Here is a 16,120-nt window from a genome sequence, read left to right as displayed (position 1 = left end):
TCTCCCAAGGGAATGAGTCCTGTCAGAGCTACCTAAATGATCCCACATTCAGGAGATGATTTTCTATCCCTAGCTCCATCACATCCAATACAAAGTTCTTCATCACCCCTTCTATACACTAACTGAAGCAAAACCTCAAACTCTGGATTAAAATCACTGTTAGGAAACCAACAGTGATTCTTCTTCTGCCTTTGAAACAGCCAGTTCTCTTGGGGTGGGGGGACGGGACACAGGCAGAGCACCAGGGCCCATCCAAGGAGCTGTGCTGGGGGGATTCCTTTATATTTTGGGGGAGATTTGCCATTGACAAGGTCTCTTCCTTCCCTACTTACAACACTTCTGGGTTTCATTTATACTTCTCCTACTTACAACACACTGTTCAACTCTCAGCACTTTCAGTTCTCTCAGTAAGACAAAAATACAAGCTTTTTGTGCTGCTCTTATTTTGAAGCACTGCTCTTTCCTGCCAAGCAACAAAATGCACAGGGGAAACAGCAAAAATTGGCAATAAACTACTCAACCTTTTTCCTTTTAAACTTGCATCAAGGCACCAAATCACCAAATTAAACTGATTCAAGCATTTAGGACCATGACAGGTCCTAGGTTAAGGTGCAGTGTCCAGTAATGAAAATGCTAATGGTATGTACTGGCACATGCAACAAAATAGCTTAATTGAAAGGGCAGTAAGAGACTCCAGTGCTGAAGATCAGTGCTTCCAAATGAGCTTTCCTCATCAGCAAAGGATATGGTGAGTTGAAATGAGATTCATACTCCTACCTCTCCAAAAGCTTTCCTATAAACCATCCAGTTTAAGCTGTGTCTTGGACTAACACAGGGTTTTTGGGGTGCTTATCCATTTGGAAAAGGTCTTCCTAATTAAACCAAAATGTTTTGCTACATCCTTCTCCTTATATTTCAAGTAATTTGGCTTAACGTGTCTTGCCTCTTCCTAAGGCACAAGTCTACGTTGTTGTGGATCAAAAATTCATCCAGCTGCAACAGGATGTTTAAAAAAGTCACCCAATCCATAGTGAAACAAATGGATCCAGATGGAGACCTGGTCCCAGTTCGCAGCATGTTGGACCATGAACATTTCAGACCCCTGTGGCTAGTGAGAAGAAAAAAACAAACCATATTCCAGCGATCTCCCCGCTACAAACAGACATGGTACAGACTGGAGGACGTACTGCTGCCTGGACAGGATGGTAAAAGCTCAGGTAAAGACCACATTTATCAATCTTAAACTCACAGTTTCCACAGACAAAACATTTGGGGCTGAGCTCCACCATGTCCCATCTTTCTTGTGCACAATTAGTTGTAAGACTGAGTCTGCGTAATCATGCTTACGCAAATGCATGGAATGATTTCAGAGTCTCTCATTCCCAATGGAGGTGAACAAGATTCAAGGCAATTTCTAATCAAAAAGAGTGGCACTGACAGAATTGATGGGAGTCTCATCGTTCCTGCTGACCCCGCAAGAGCGGAGCTGAAAGGAGCTGCCTCCTTGGCCAGCGAGTGGTCCATCAAGCTGCAGAAGAAACACATACCACCAGCAAAACTTGAGGCACTGAAAACAGAAAGGTAAGGCAGGCACAAAGGGTCATCCTCCTCTGCCCCACGCCAGGTCACACAATGGTTTTTCCAACAGCCAAACCCCAAAACCAGGGAGCATTCATCCTCCCTAAGCAGGCAGATTTCCAGAGGCCAGGAAAGAGAGGTGGTGAAGACTCCAAACCAAGCTTTGTAATGCTTACAGATCTCTCTGCCATTCAGAAAGCAGGAACACCTCGAGATGGAGTCAGGGCCTCTCCTCTCATGGTTTGTGCCTGGAAAGGAGCAGTTAGATCATGACACGTCATCCATCTGACCTGACAGGCCACCACCCCACTGCCCCTCTGAGAAGAGGAATGCATTGAGGACAGCAAGAATTCCAAGCCTATTTTCTGCCACCTTTTTCCCCCCAGAAGCCACAAACAGAGTGATATTTTCAAGCATACAGTCCCACAGGACTTCTGTCCCAACTAAACCACGACCTTTTTTCTCTTTTAGGAAAATTAATACAAATCACACCTTCCTTCAACAACTACAGAAAACAGGGCAGAATTTGTACGTGGTTCATGAGACCATAGAAACCCTGGAGGAGGCCAGCTATCAGGAAATCTCTGAGGCAGACGGCAACTTCATGGCCCAGTTTTACGTCAAGTTCTGTGCCAAGGTTGGGTTTCAGGCTCAGGATTCGGCCCTTCCCCACCCTCTGCACATCCTCAAGCCTGGTAACACATTTGTCTTTTGCTAAGCAGGGCACCAGAGGGAACAAACAAAGCATAACCATACCCAAAGGCTGCACCCTGGCCTTCAGGGCATTCAAGCTGGCCATTTCAGATGCAACGTGGGGTAAGTAACTTCCAAAAACTGCCAACTCCTCCATTTGGGAAACATCACAGAAGAGGAAAAATGTTTTCTGAAGCATTATTTAGCCTCACAGGTGCCCTCAGCTGATTTCAGGCATGAACACAGTGTGAGTGACAGAAACCCCCTGGAGAAAAAGCTGTGCATAGTATACAAGTTAAAAGAGCTACCTGGGAAAGAGATGCAGCTTCAAGGGGGTGATAAGGAATGAGAGAGGGAAGCCCCAGCTCCACATTCCAGGAACTGCAGAGCTCCTGCTGAGACATGACACAGAGCAGTGCTGGTTTTGGTTTCTTTTCCTCCTCGGAAGGTCAGGGAGCAAACAGGGTGGCTGCTCCTTCACTGGGATGGGCAAAGAAAGAAAGGACTGAGCTCCATAAAGCCTGCAAGACTGGAAGAGCGCACAGCTGCCTTTCTGCCCCTGTGCTCCCCACACGTGCGTGGATCTGGTGGAGTATAAGCTGTCATATTAATTTCCTTGTGTTTTAACACATTCGCTGCCTGATGAAAAGCACAGGACAGTAAGGAACGAGATTCAGGAATAATGAGTCCTAAATGAACAGGTGCACTAGAGAAGAGCACCACCTGACCTACAACCAGCATGTGGTATCTCAGACCTGGGACACCAACATCTTCAGGCTTAAAATCAACCACCCTGGTAAAATAGACACCCCAGCTTGAAGCCTTGCAGCAATGTCCTTTTTTTCCTGTTGCAGATCTTTGCTACATGCCAAGAAAACAAACATTGAGGCTTGCATCTGATGGTAAGAAATGCATTTTACTCCTTTCCCTCGCACTATTTCTTCCCCCTCTGGGCAAGATTGAGTCTCTCCAAACACAAGCCACCAGAATCAGTGTCTTTGCTGTAGTTTCGAGACACGATAACTCAAAGTTGTACATTGCTTTAAAAGAAAGTATTCATACTTGCCTGTTTTGGAACTGATATTTGGGCTCGTTCTGCTTTTCAGATGTCCTGGAAGGAATATTAGGAGCACTGGAGGCAGAAGTGAAAAGGAACTGTCACATTCTCTCCATGTTGTCGTCTCAGCTGTCCATCATCTTATTAAAAGCCATCAAAGCTGTGATGGGAGACGGGAACCTCTTCCAAGAACTGAGCCACAAGGTAAGCAAAGCTCCTCTTACTACCAGGATTTATAGACAGAGACATCCACCTCTTGCCACCTCTCCTGTACCACAACTACCAACCCCAAAAGCCTTCACTCAGTGCATGTCTGGTCTCCATCACCATACAGACAAAGAAGGTGCTCAGGACAGAGTCAACTGCAGAAATGTGTCCTCTGTAGAGCCTAGCAGGTTAACTTGAAGGTATCAAACCATTTAAATGTCCTATCCTGTCTTTAACTGCAGCTATCAATTACAGCCTCACAAATAGCTTAGGGAGGGGAAGATACATACTACATGACTGCTCACAAACTCCTGGACTCACAAGCCTCTTAAACCCTGCTGTTTCCTCCTATCTCCCCTAGATGGAAACAGTTCTTGATGAAGGCGACAGGGGCGAGCTGAAAACAGAAAGCGCAGCCTTAAAAGACCTGCTGAGCCGCTTGCACCATTCCTCAGCAGACATTCTCCTCAGCATGGCAGCAGCCATCACCTACACCCTTGATGCTTTAGAAGGTAAGGCTTGCTGGCCACTTTAACAGAGAAATCAGTAGCACCAGAATACACCAAAAGCATTCCTCACCCTTCACTTCTCCCCAGCTGGCTCCAGTTGTGGTGGGGTTTTGGCACAACCTGTTTTAATTCTGCAGAGCTCAGTGAGGATCAGCACCTGCTGCTGCTTGAGTCCCTGGAAAACAAGATCGTGTCCCAACAGCTTAAGCTGGTGAGAGAACATACACCTCATTGGGCCCAAATGAAGGGATAGGGGGGTGTTATTTCAAGTAAAGCAACTTTGACATGATGACACAGGCAGCAGTACCCCAATTTAGGGTAACAGTGGGAAAAGGGAAGGAATGATTGCTTCAAACTTGGCAGAGATCAGCATACTTTAAGGAAAATCACCCCAAGACATGAAGGCCAAAGATTTCTACCAGCTGTTTTGCTGATAATCAGCATTCAATCGGGCCCAGCTACCACTGCTCGGCTGGAAATGGTGGTCAGAGATCCCTGGCTTCTTTGGCTCCTGATTTAAATAAGAAAACAGCAAAAAAAACACTATTTTGCCCAGGGAGGTTGTGAATGCTCCATCCCTGGCAGTGTTCAAGGCCAGGCTGGACAGAGCCTCGAGTGCCATGGTTTAGTGAGAGGTGTCCCTGCCCATGGCAGGGGGGTTGGAACTGGATGATCTTAAGGTCCTTTCCAACCCGAACTATTCTATGATTCTACAATTTTAATTCCTTGGCCATAACCAATCCCCAAGAAGGCAGGAACTGAATACACAAGCACAATAATCTTTCGGGTTGAAAAGTCCCATATGAGCAGCACTTTGCAAACCCAAGAGATCATTTGCTTAACGACTTCCACAGCTGCGATATTAAAATACTGATTTTGCCTTTTCTTTTGGTCCTTGCTGTGAAGGTTGAGAGCATCTTGAAACAGAGAGAATATAGGAAGGGGTTCAGCGCAGACCCCAGCTTGCTCTCCTTCTCCCGAGAGAGGGACCGCCAAGTAACCATTGCAATGATGGAGATGAGCGGGGTGAAGCTCCGTGAGGATGGATCTGCTGCTTGCACAGAAGACGCCTCCTCAGCCACAGAAGCCCTCTATGTGTCTCTGTACATCCTCAATCTTCTGAGTAACCCCTGTTAGGTTACACAGCCCTCCCATGCACAATCATTTAAAGATAATCACTTCACAATGTATCTGAAAGTCTCTTAGCACAAGACAGCTTCTTTCCCCAGGTTTCATCCCTGCATAGGTGAGGCTCTTGCACTGCTTTGAAATGAGTGGCAAAGGAAAAAAGCTGTGGCTGCCCCATCCCTGGCAGTGCTCAAGGCCAGGTTGGACACAGGGGCTTGGAGCAAGCTGCTCCAGTGGAAGGTGTCCCTGCCCGTGGCAGGGGTTGGAGCTGGGTGAGCTTTAAGGTCCCTTCAATCCAAACCACTCAATGACTCTAAAAGCAAACCTAAGGCAAGAAAACTCCTTATGGAAGACAGACCCCAACCCTGCTTTTCCTTTCCTCCCACATGAATGCCGAATGCCAACTGCAACCCCCACTGGCCCAAATGCCCACCCCTTGGCTGAGCTTTACACGACCTTGGCTTTCCTCAGCAGCCCAAAGCACCTCCACCGCTGCTCATGCAGCCCCCCAGCAACCCCAGAGCTCAATGAGCTGCCGAGGGGCAGCTCAGAGGAGGTGAAGGACGCAGGCCCCACCTGCAGCAGCACGCTTCAGAGCCGCCCTGATGGCCGCTTTACAAATAAAGCTCTTTCCTGACCAACACAGCGCTTTCAAAGGGCGCTTTTTACCCTGAGGTAACGCCGCGCTGCTCCCCGCCCGGCTCCCCCCCAGCTCCGAGGTCCCTCAGCGAAGGGCCCCGCCGCTTACCTGGGCGGCCACTGACGGCTCCGGGGACACCAACAGCACGGGAGGGGGTGGAGGGGGTACCCACAAGGCGACGGGAAGCCGAGCCCCGCTTCCCCGAGCCCCCGCGGAGGGAAGCGCCCGCGGCCATCCCCGCTCCCTCGCACCTCACCTCAGCGAGCCAGGCGGGAGCGGCGGGAACAGCCGAGAGCGTGACGGAAAGTCCCGAGCGGGCGCGAACGGAAGGAGCCGAACGCTCGGCGCTCGGCTGAGCGGGCCTAGCTCTGAGAGCGGGGCGGGGCGGGGCCTGGCGGCTCCCGGCGTGCCCCGCGCTTGGTGCAGTGTCATGAAGCAGGAGGCCCCGTCCCGCCGCCGAGACAAGGCCAAGGCCCCCCCCGAGGGGCCCCCGCCCGCGCCCCCCGACGTGGAGATGCAGGAGGAGGCGGCGGCCGCAGACACGGGCGGGGAGCGGCAGCCGCAGCGGGAGCTCGATGCCGTCACGTTGGAGGGTGAGCGGGGGGGGACGGGGTCCCGGTAACGTGGGGGTGGGAAAGGGAGAAGGGTCTCACGTTGGGAGCCTCGGTGGGGGAACTGTGTGGGGCTGGGGAGGGGGAGAAGGGGGGAATGGGGGGGTGTAGGGAGGCTGGGGGGGGCTTGAGGAGGAGGGTGGGGGAGTCCTTGAGGAGGAGGAAGGGTAATGGGGGGGTCTTTGAGGAGGAGGAAGGGTAATGGGGGGGTCTTGGAGGAGGAGGAAGGGTAATGGGGGGGGTCTTTGAGGAGGAGGAAGGGTAATGGGGGGGTCTTGGAGGAGGAGGAAGGGTAACGGGGGAGTCCTTGATGAGGAGTAAAGGTAATGGGGGGGTCTTTGAGGAGGAGGAAGGGTAATGGGGGGGGGGTCTTTGAGGAGGGGGAAGGGTAATGGGGGGGCTCTTTGAGGAGGAGGAAGGGTAATGGGGGGGGTCTTTGAGGAGGAGGAAGGGTAATGGGGGGGTCTTTGAGGAGGAGGAAGGGTAATGGGGGGGTCTTGGAGGAGGAGGAAGGGTAACGGGGGAGTCCTTGATGAGGAGTAAAGGTAATGGGGGGGTCTTTGAGGAGGAGGAAGGGTAATGGGGGGGGGGTCTTTGAGGAGGAGGAAGGGTAATGGGGGGGTCTTTGAGGAGGAGGAAGGGTAATGGGGGGGTCTTGGAGGAGGAGGAAGGGTAACGGGGGAGTCCTTGATGAGGAGTAAAGGTAATGGGGGGGTCTTTGAGGAGGAGGAAGGGCAATGGGGGGGTCCTCGAGGAGGAGGAAGGGTAATGGGGGGGTCCTTGAGGAGGAGAAAGGGTAATTGGGGGTCCTTGATGAGGAGGAAGGGTAATGGGGGGTCCTTGAGGAGGAGGAAGGGTAATGGGGGGTCCTTGATGAGGAGGGAGTAATGGGGGGGCCTTGAGGAGGAGGGAGTAGTGCGGGGTGAGGAAAAGGGGGTGCTGCAAAGGGTGTCAGTGGCAAAAGGGAGCTGTGAGGGCCTTATGAGGGGAAGGGAAGAGGGGAGCTGTGTTTGAGGGGGGCACCCTTAGGAGCAGGGGGTGGCGGGAGCTGCAGAAGAGCCTCGGTGGGCTGCAGAGGGAGGACAGAGAAGGGGTTGGGGGGGGGCACTGGGGAGCGCACAGTCCTGGTGCCCTGAGCAGACAGAGGGACCCTGCGCTGCCTTTGCTCCGGGTGAGGCTGTTCCCGGTGCTCCCTCCCGCAGACATCAAGGAGCACGTGAAGCAGCTGGAAAAGGCTGTGTCGGGCAAGGAGCCGCGCTACGTCCTGCGGGCTCTGCGGGCCCTGCCCTCCACCTCCCGCCGCCTCAACTCCAACGTGCTCCACAAAGCCATCCATGGGTTCTTCACCTCCAACAGCGCCGTGCGGGATTTCCTCCTCGGCTTCCTGGAGGAGGTACGGGCAGAGGGGACACCATTCCCTGCACTGAGGAACCTCTGCTTGGGGGGCAGTGGGAGGGCACCGGGAGCTCAGGGTGCCAGCATCTGGGCCGGCTCTTGTCACCGGGCTGCACATGGGCCTTGCTGCAGGCAGAGGTGGCATGGGGGGGGGAGCAGGCATCCAGCAATGTCTCTGCCCTCAGTCCATGGACACGGAAGCTGAGCTGCAGTTTCGCCCGCGCACGGGGAAGGCGGCCTCAGCCCCGCTCTTGCCAGAAGTGGAGACTTACCTGCAGCTGCTCCTGGTCATCTACCTGATGAACAGCAAGCGGTACCCAGAGGTGAGGTCCCCTGAGCTCTTTGTGTGGTGCTGCTGCACCAGGCAGGGTGTGGAGACCCCCAGGGGACCCGCATCTCTGTGTTGCCCTTTGTTCCAGCTGCATCTGGAGGCAGCCTTGGGCTCAGCCCCGCAGCCTCGCTGCTCTTCAGAGCATCACTTCCCCCACCTTGAGCTCTGTTCCCCTCCTGCAGGCTCAGAAGGTATCTGACGACCTGATGCAAAAGATCAGCTCCCAGAACCGCCGGGCCCTTGACCTGGTGGTGGCAAAATGTTACTACTACCACTCCCGCATCTATGAGTTCCTGAACAAACTCGACGTGGTCAGGAGGTAGGCTGGGACCTGCGTCCCAAAGAGCCAGGGCTGCTGCTTTCCTCCTCCCTGCCACCTTCCCTCCCTTCCCTACAGCTTCCTGCACGCCCGGCTCCGGACGGCCACGCTGCGGCACGATGCCGACGGCCAGGCCACCATCCTGAACCTGCTGCTGAGGAACTATCTCCATTACAACCTCTACGACCAGGCCGAGAAGCTCGTCTCCAAGTCCGTGTTTCCTGAGCAGGCCAACAACAACGAGTGGGCTCGGTACCTCTATTACACGGGTGAGACAGAGGGTCCTGCGCTTGGGCTGTGCCCGAGATCCAGGGCTCTGCATCTGCACAGAACCCATTGGAACAGCTGGAGATGGGGTTTCCAGGCAGGATTTGATCCAGTGGATCCAGTTGGATTTGCTTTTCCAAGCCCCTTGTGGCCTGTCTCAACGCAGGGCGCATCAAGGCCATCCAGCTGGAGTACTCGGAGGCGCGGAGGACCATGACGAACGCCCTGCGGAAGGCCCCGCAGCACACGGCCGTCGGCTTCAAGCAGACAGTGAGCAGGGATGGGAAGCTCGAGGGGCTCGGATCCTCCTGGATCCTCAGGGAAGCTGCGGCTCACGGGGTCTCTTTCTGCTCCAGGTGCACAAGCTGCTCATCGTGGTGGAACTGCTGCTGGGGGAGATCCCAGACAGGCTCCAGTTCAGACAGCCCTCCCTCAAGCGCTCGCTCATGCCCTACTTCCTCCTGACTCAGGGTACAACAGGCAGCGCCTTGAGCCGTGTCCCAGGCTCTGGGGGAGCAGGAAGCCCTGGGAAGGGGAGCAGTGGGGACTTCCTCTCCCCTCAAGGGGATTCAGCTGCAGGCTCCTCTTGGGGAGGGGGAGGAGGCAGCTCTCGGGGGCAAGGAGCTGCCCTCCTCGCTTTCCCCATTCTCTTTCCCTGACAAGCACCTTCTCTCCTCCAGCTGTCAGGACTGGGAACCTGGCCAAGTTCAACCAAGTCCTTGATCAGTTTGGGGACAAGTTCCAGGCCGATGGCACCTACACCCTGATCATTCGTCTGAGGCACAACGTCATCAAGACGGGTAGGAGGCTGCAGGGATGGTGCTTGGGGACCCTTGGGCTGCCTGGCCCGGGGGGCTGCACTCCTGTCCCTCCTCGCAGGTGTCCGGATGATCAGCTTGTCCTACTCTCGCATCTCCCTGGCTGACATCGCCCAGAAGCTGCAGCTGGACAGTCCAGAGGATGCAGAGTTCATTGTTGCCAAGGTACCTGCATCAAGTCCTGTCCCTCTGCGTCCTGAGCTGCCCACAGCCCCCGCTTCTGGCAGCAGGCTCCCTCCCTGGGGCAGTCGCTGGTTTTAGGTTGAGGCCCCTCCAAAGGGGCGCTGGGGACACCCAGGGCACCACATCCCCTCTCTGTGCGCCGCGGCCTGAGCTCAGCGCTGCTGTCACAGCAGCCAGCTCCTCCCTTCCCCCTAAAGGTCAGCCCCGGGAGGCAGCGGGTGCCCTGACCTGCGCTCCGGCTTGCAGGCCATCCGGGACGGCGTGATCGAGGCCAGCATTAACCACGAGAAGGGCTACGTCCAGTCCAAGGAGATGATCGACATCTACTCCACGCGGGAGCCCCAGTTGGCTTTTCACCAGCGCATCTCTTTCTGCCTCGACATCCACAACATGTCCGTCAAGGTGCGAGGGGCTGCAGGGCCTGGCTGAGGGGACAGCGGCGGCGCTTGAGGAGCTTCTCCTCTTGGAACCGTAGAAGAGTTTGGGTTGGAAGGGACCTTAAGGCTCCCCCAGCTCCAAGCCCTGCCATGGGCAGGGACCCCTTCCACTGGAGCAGCTTGCTCCAAGCCCCTGTGTCCAACCTGGCCTTGAACACTGCCAGGGATGGGGCAGCCACAGCTTCTCTGGGCACCCTGTGCCAGCGCCTCAGCACCCTCCCAGGGAAGAGCTTCTTCCTTATCTCCAACCTGAACTTCCCCTGGTTCAGTTTGAACCCATCACCCCTTGTCCCCAGTGAAGTTCCTTCTTTGTTTTCCAGGCCATGAGGTTCCCACCCAAATCCTACAACAAAGACTTGGAATCTGCAGAGGTGAGGTCTCTTTGGAGGGGGTTCCTTTACAACCTCCGAGGCTGCAGCACGGACGCAGCTCCTGGCCCCGGCCCCCCACCAACCTTTTCCTTTGGCCTTTGCCTTGCAGGAGCGCCGGGAGCGCGAGCAGCAGGACCTGGAGTTCGCAAAGGAGATGGCAGAGGACGACGATGACGGCTTCCCCTGAGCCTCTGGCCTGCCTCTACTTTTTTAGCTGTCCCTAGGGCAGATGCTGCCTGAGCGGCGCTTCCCCCGCACGGCCCCGGCCCCTTTCTTTTATAGATACCTGCATGTCTGTCCGGTGGGAGGGGGACACTGGGGGGGGGGGGGAAATCCCTGGCCATGCAGCCTCTTCCCACCCCCTGCTCCCCGCAGCGGGATCCCCCTTCCCCAATCACCCAGCATTCTTTTAAGGTCTCCTGTGGTCACGGGGGTTGCACAGAGGAGCCCCTGCCCTTGGGGCCTCCCTGGGCCGCAGAGCCGGGGCGGGTGCGGGGAGCGCGGCACCGCGGGTGCCCCCGGCTCTCGCAGCGATGATGGGGTCAAACTTTGTTAAGCTTCAATTATGACTTTTAAAATAAAAGTGGGAAAAACACCATTTGCATAGAGGGCTGAACCCCCCCCAAGTCCTGCTGGGAAGGGCATGGGGTGGGGTTGGGGTTAAGCTGGATCCTTGTCCCTCACAGGCACCAGTGTCGGGGAGTGATGGGACCTGCAGGTGCACCATTGGGTCACACCACCATGGGTGTTCATTCTCCAGGGCCATCCATGAGTGTCCCAATGTGTCCATGCCTGGCTATGGGTTAAGCATGGGGCTGCCCAGGGTCCGGCCTGTCCCTGCTCTAAGGTCACCTGTGGGGCAGAGCAGGGAAGGTGAGAGCTGGATCCAGCACTGGGAACACTAGGGGACACCCTGGAAGCGTTCACTTAGGGATGCTGGGCTGGGGCTGATGGTGCCTGGGTCAGGCCCCACACAGGAAGGGTGACCATGAGGCAGAACCGCAGTGGGGTGGATGCTGGGGACAGTCCCTGGGGCTGGACAGCTCCGGTCCCAGGGGGTTTTGTGCTGCCCTCGTGCCCCAGCACCCACCCACAGGGTTTCGGGTCTGGTCACCACTTCCTTCCTTCCTTCCTTCCCTGGAAAGCTGACGGGGACTTTGGGCTCCACCAAGCACTGATTCACGTCCCCCTCACCCCGATTCCTGAAAGTCCGACCCGCTGAGATGTCAGCTCCGCTCCGGGCTCACCCCCATGGGCACAATGCAACAAACCCCCTCCATGGGCACCGGCTCCAGGAGGGCCATGGTTTCCAGTGGCTCTGGGGAGGGCACGTGTAGAGTTGGGGGTGTCCTCCCTATAAACAGGCTCCACTACCAGGGTCCTTTCACACAGCCTGAAGGCAGGACAGGTAGTGCCAGGTCTAAGAGGGGAAGTCACCATTAGGTTTCAGAGTGAACACCAGCCTCTTGCCAGGCCCTGGGTGATGCTCACAGATTGACTACAGCCACCAATGGGGGGGGGATCCTTTCCCCAGCTGGAGGTGGGAGCAGCTCCCAGAGCCTGGTGCTGGCTCTGGGGCCCATCCCAGTGGTCCCTGTCCCCCTCCCCATGGCCTGCAGGAGGGCAGTGATGGGACCCAGGCTGGGTGCAGAGCTCAGCGCTGCGCTGGCGTCACCCTGCCCGGATCCCTGCATCCCACACCCTGGCCCGTGCCGGGCAGGAGCCGTTCCAGCTGGCACCGACCCAGCAAATCATCCTGGAAGCACTTGCGGGAAGCAGCATGAGCCAAATCCCCCTGGTCAGCGCCGTGGGGACACAATGGGGTGGGAGCAGCCGGCCCCGTGCCGGGCTGCCCTGGCCAATGCTTCCCCGAAGGCGCTGATCGGGACGGCCCCAGCCGGGGAGGAGGGGGTCAGGCCCCTTGTGCTCATGTATGGGGATGCTGAGCACAGCCCAGCCCTGCAGCACCCAACGAGGCAGGATCCAGCCCTGCGGCCCTGGGCGAGTGCCTGGCTGGGATCTCACCTTGACCACCTCCAACTGCTCCCACCACCGGGAAGCTCACACCGTTGTTGCCCGCCCCGATGCCGCGGTGAGGGGCTCGGGCAGGGGAGGTGCCCACATGGGCTGGGAAGGGCGCTGATCCCAAGGGAATGCCGGCTGTGAAAAGCCACCGTCCCCTTGCCCGGTCACCGGGGAGTGACCCTGCAGTGCTGGGCCCTGGGCGGCGAGGCGAGAGCCGGGTTAATGTGTCACCGAGCCGCCGGCCCCGCACCGGGCACCCACCGCGGTGCCAGGGCTCCACCGGGCGCCGGCTGCCGCTGCGCTGAGGGGCACCCGCTGCCCACCGGGAAAGCCCCAGGCCAGGAGGGGTGGGCAGCGGCGAGCACCCGCGCCCGGATTTGCATGTTGGTGATTAAGGCAATGAAGCAACCGGAGCTGTTGCCACATCGGTGTGAATCCCCGCGGCCGCTATAAATGCCCTGATCAATGCCGGGGCAGCAGCTGCATCGGCCGGGCCACCCTCACGCGCAGGAGGAGACACCGAGCTGGGCACCATGTGCGCTGTCACCCGTGAGTACCGCAGCCCCACAGCCCCACTGCTCCCAGTGCTCCCACTCCTCCCAGCGCTCCCTGTGCTCCCAGTGCTCCCACTGCTCCCAGCGCTCCCTGTGCTCCCACTGCTCCCAGTGCTAAAACTCCTCCCAGTGTTCCCACTGCTAAAACTGCTTCCGCTGCTCCCCCTGTTCCCATTGCTTCCACTGCTAAAACTGCACCCACTGCTCCCACTGCTAAAAACTGCTCCCACTGCTCCCATTGCTCCCACTGCACCCACTGGTCCCATTGCTCCCACTGCTTCCACTGAGCCCATTGCACTCACTCCTAAACCTGCTCCCACTGCACCCACTGCTTCCATTACTCCCATTCCTCCTCCCAGTGCTCCCAGTGCTCCCACTGTTCCAACTGCTCCCACTGCTAAAACTGCTCCCACTGCACCCATCATTCCCAATGCACCCATCGCTCCCACCGCACCCACTTTTCCCACAGCTCCCAGAGCCCCCACTAACCCCATTCTACCTGTAGCACCCGCCGCACCCACACACCCAAAGCCTGCAGCCGACGGCCCCAGCGCCACGGCACCGGTGGCACACGGGCAGCGCCTGCTGCATCTCCCCCATTCCACGGGGTCCCTTCCCCAGGCTGTGCCGGTGCCTCCATCCCCGGTGGCAGCGGTGGGGCCGTGGCACGGTGGGTGCTGAGCCGCTGTTCCCGCAGGCGTGCTGGCACTGCTGCTGTGGGCGCCGTGGCCGGCGCTGCTCGGGGCGCCGCTGGCCGAGCTCTCGGGGGACCAGAGATTCCTCATCTTCCTCAGCAACAACCTGGAATTCACCCGCAAGATCAAGGGGGACGTGGCCGCGCTGCAGCACGCGGTGGTGAGTCCCGGGCACCGCGCTGGGGTGGCAGCGGTGGCCGTCCCCCTCCCATCCTTATTGACCCCTTGCACCTCGCTGCTGTGGGGCTGTGGCCGTGCACGGGGCTGCTGCTCCCTTGGGGACCGCCCCAGGGCACAAAGCAGAGGGGCAGCCCCATCTCCACCACACTCGGCACCAGGTCTCCCCCATCCCAAACCCCAGGGATGGGAGCTGGGGGTGACGGGGTCCTCCAGCCCCCCTGACCACGTCCCCCCTTTGGCCGCAGTGCGACACCTTCCAGCTGTGCAAGGAGGAAGAACTGCTGCTGCTGCGGCAGGACCTGAGCATGGCGCAGGTGCCCATGGAGCGGTGCCACGGCCGCGGCTTCCAGGCGGTGAGTGCCAGGGCCCACCTGTGCCACGAGCTGGCCGGGCTCAGTACCACCGGCGCTGCGGTGGCCGTGCCGAGCTGACCACGCCATGCACTCCGCAGGAAGCCTGCTTCAGCCAGATCCGAGAGGGACTCCGCACCTACCAAAGCTCCCTCGATGCTGTCCTGGAGCTGCTGCCCGGGCACGCTGCGCTGGTGGAGAGCGTGCAGCTGGATGCTGCCAACCTGTCCTCCAACATCCAGCATCAGGTGAGGGGAGCTGGGGGGCAGGATGGGCACAGCGAGGGCACCGCATCCTGGGCTGCACCCCCAGAGCGTGAGCAGCAGCTCAGGGAGGGGATCCTGCCCCTCTGCTGCTCTCTGGGGTGACCCCCCCTGCAGTCCTGATCCAGCTCTGGGGCAGCAGCACAAGAGGGACGTGGAGCTGCTGAATGAGGGCAGAGGAGGCCATGGGGATGCTGCAGGGTTGGAGCAGCTCTGCTCTGGAGCCAGGCTGAGAGAGCTGGGCTGGGGCAGCCTGGACAAGAGAAGGCTCCTGAAGGGGAGACCTGAGAGCAGCTCCAGTTCCTAAGGGGGCTGCAGGAAACCTGGAGAGGGGCTTGGGACAAGGGATGTAGGGACAGGCCAAGGGGAATGGCTTTAACCTGCCCGAGGGGAGACTGAGATGAGCTCTTAGGCAGAAGCTCTTCCCTGTGAGGGTGCTGAGGCGCTGGCACAGGGTGCCCAGAGAAGCTGTGGCTGCCCCATCCCTGGCAGTGTTCAAGGCCAGGTTGGACACAGGGGCTTGGAGCAAGCTGCTCCAGTGGAAGGGGTCCCTGCCCGTGGCAGGGGTTGGAGCTGGAGGAGCTTTAAGGTCCCTTCAACCCAACCCACTCTGTGCCTTCACGGGGCTCTGCTGCCGCGCTCCCAGGGCCCGGAGCTGATGCCTCTGCCTCTGCCCAGTTACAGATGGAAGACCTGGGCCTGGCCACGGTGACGTACCCCACGGAGGCCCGGGGTCCCCTGCCCGCCTTCTCCTCCCATTTCCACCACCAGGTCGGCAGCTTCTTCATCCTGGCCGACTTCCAGCGGTTCCTGGAGGCCACGTACCGGGCGCTGCGGCACCTCGCACACCTCTGACCCCGGCCCCACACCGCCTCTCCCCATTTATTTATGTCCCAGCCCTGGCGCCCTGCCCGGGAGCTCCCGGCTTTCCCACCTATTTAATATTTATGGCTATTTAAGCTCTCTCCGGACGGGAATGCTGCTCGGCACCGGCCCCACCGCACACGGACCCGTGCGCAGCATCGCCCTTGTTTAATATTTAAACAAAAGTGTATCTCTGCTACGAGTTGCTGGGCTGAGCCCCCATGGGCTACCCCAAGGGCTCAGCGCGCTGCATCCCACAGGAAAACCGCCTTCATCCATGGATGAAGCAGCTTTGGAGCAGCATTTCCCTGCCTGGGCTGCAGGGACAGACCTGACCGGTGTCACTTCTCGTTGGCATAGTGACACTGATATTTAGTAGTCATTAGGGAAGAGGGAGGGGAGAAGGGAGGTGCCGTAGGGATGCAGCAGCTTCCCACGAGGAGGTTTTTCCACCGCCCATCCCCATTCCCTGCTAAACTCAGTGTATTTATTGCAGTTTAAGTTATTCTCATCCATTTCCCGGTCTCCCGGTTCCCGGAGCTGTACTGGATGGTTCCCAGCCCATCCCGGTGTGTTTTGTACCGTATTTATTGCTGCCTGAGCCCCACAGACACATCCCTGCTCGGTTTTATACGCAATATAAAT

At 57.9% G+C, this 16,120-nt stretch overlaps 3 protein-coding genes across 4 annotated transcripts; all 3 read left to right on the top strand.

The window, feature by feature from the left end:
* The first annotated feature begins 704 nt into the window (after positions 1-704).
* GSDMA (gasdermin A) lies at positions 705-5,599 on the top strand. Its single transcript, XM_061443246.1, has 10 exons — positions 705-748; positions 955-1,217; positions 1,371-1,581; positions 2,050-2,215; positions 2,301-2,394; positions 3,126-3,173; positions 3,378-3,532; positions 3,897-4,047; positions 4,182-4,255; positions 4,951-5,599. The coding sequence occupies exons 1-10, from the start codon at positions 720-722 to the stop codon at positions 5,179-5,181; spliced, it is 1,422 nt and encodes a 473-aa protein (XP_061299230.1). The 5' UTR covers positions 705-719; the 3' UTR covers positions 5,182-5,599.
* Positions 5,600-6,196: 597 nt separating this feature from the next.
* On the top strand, positions 6,197-11,139 carry PSMD3 (proteasome 26S subunit, non-ATPase 3). The gene is made up of 12 exons (XM_061443242.1): positions 6,197-6,405; positions 7,626-7,816; positions 8,004-8,141; positions 8,332-8,468; positions 8,547-8,737; positions 8,902-9,005; positions 9,092-9,206; positions 9,416-9,535; positions 9,615-9,718; positions 9,983-10,138; positions 10,494-10,544; positions 10,654-11,139. Exons 1-12 carry the CDS (start codon positions 6,243-6,245, stop codon positions 10,729-10,731), a joined length of 1,548 nt encoding a protein of 515 aa, XP_061299226.1. The 5' UTR covers positions 6,197-6,242; the 3' UTR covers positions 10,732-11,139.
* A 327-nt stretch (positions 11,140-11,466) lies between these two features.
* CSF3 (colony stimulating factor 3) lies at positions 11,467-15,859 on the top strand. Of its 2 annotated transcripts, none has more exons than XM_061443256.1 (5): positions 11,467-13,118; positions 13,821-13,978; positions 14,244-14,351; positions 14,450-14,596; positions 15,296-15,859. In XM_061443256.1, exons 1-5 carry the CDS (start codon positions 13,103-13,105, stop codon positions 15,464-15,466), a joined length of 600 nt encoding a protein of 199 aa, XP_061299240.1. In that variant the 5' UTR covers positions 11,467-13,102; the 3' UTR covers positions 15,467-15,859. The 2 variants fall into 2 exon arrangements, with proteins under 2 accessions (XP_061299240.1, XP_061299239.1); XM_061443255.1 differs by having other exon boundaries at positions 11,470-13,118; positions 15,290-15,859.
* Positions 15,860-16,120: the final 261 nt, after the last annotated feature.

This window comes from Pezoporus flaviventris, unplaced genomic scaffold (genome assembly GCF_033815535.1).
Source record: "Pezoporus flaviventris isolate CSIRO_AGI_PZ_B2104156 unplaced genomic scaffold, CSIRO_AGI_Pfla_v1 ptg000324l, whole genome shotgun sequence".
Lineage (NCBI taxonomy): Eukaryota > Metazoa > Chordata > Aves > Psittaciformes > Psittacidae > Pezoporus > Pezoporus flaviventris.
The sequence above is the reverse complement of the archived record's forward strand: the minus strand, read 5'-3'. Positions and strand labels throughout refer to the sequence as shown.

Bases quoted from the DNA above. Each gene is read 5' to 3' on its own strand.
- GSDMA (XM_061443246.1), top strand. From the start codon at position 720: ATGAGCTTTCCTCATCAGCAAAGGATATG. The intron at 1,582-2,049 runs GTAAGGCAGGCA...TTTCTCTTTTAG, and splicing joins GAGGCACTGAAAACAGAAAG to GAAAATTAATACAAATCACA. The intron at 3,174-3,377 runs GTAAGAAATGCA...TCTGCTTTTCAG, and splicing joins ATTGAGGCTTGCATCTGATG to ATGTCCTGGAAGGAATATTA.
- PSMD3 (XM_061443242.1), top strand. From the start codon at position 6,243: ATGAAGCAGGAGGCCCCGTCCCGCCGCCGAGACAAGGCCAAGGCCCCC. The intron at 9,207-9,415 runs GTACAACAGGCA...TCTCTCCTCCAG, and splicing joins CTACTTCCTCCTGACTCAGG to CTGTCAGGACTGGGAACCTG. The intron at 10,139-10,493 runs GTGCGAGGGGCT...TTTGTTTTCCAG, and splicing joins TCCACAACATGTCCGTCAAG to GCCATGAGGTTCCCACCCAA.
- CSF3 (XM_061443255.1), top strand. The intron at 13,979-14,243 runs GTGAGTCCCGGG...CTTTGGCCGCAG, and splicing joins CCGCGCTGCAGCACGCGGTG to TGCGACACCTTCCAGCTGTG. The intron at 14,352-14,449 runs GTGAGTGCCAGG...TGCACTCCGCAG, and splicing joins ACGGCCGCGGCTTCCAGGCG to GAAGCCTGCTTCAGCCAGAT.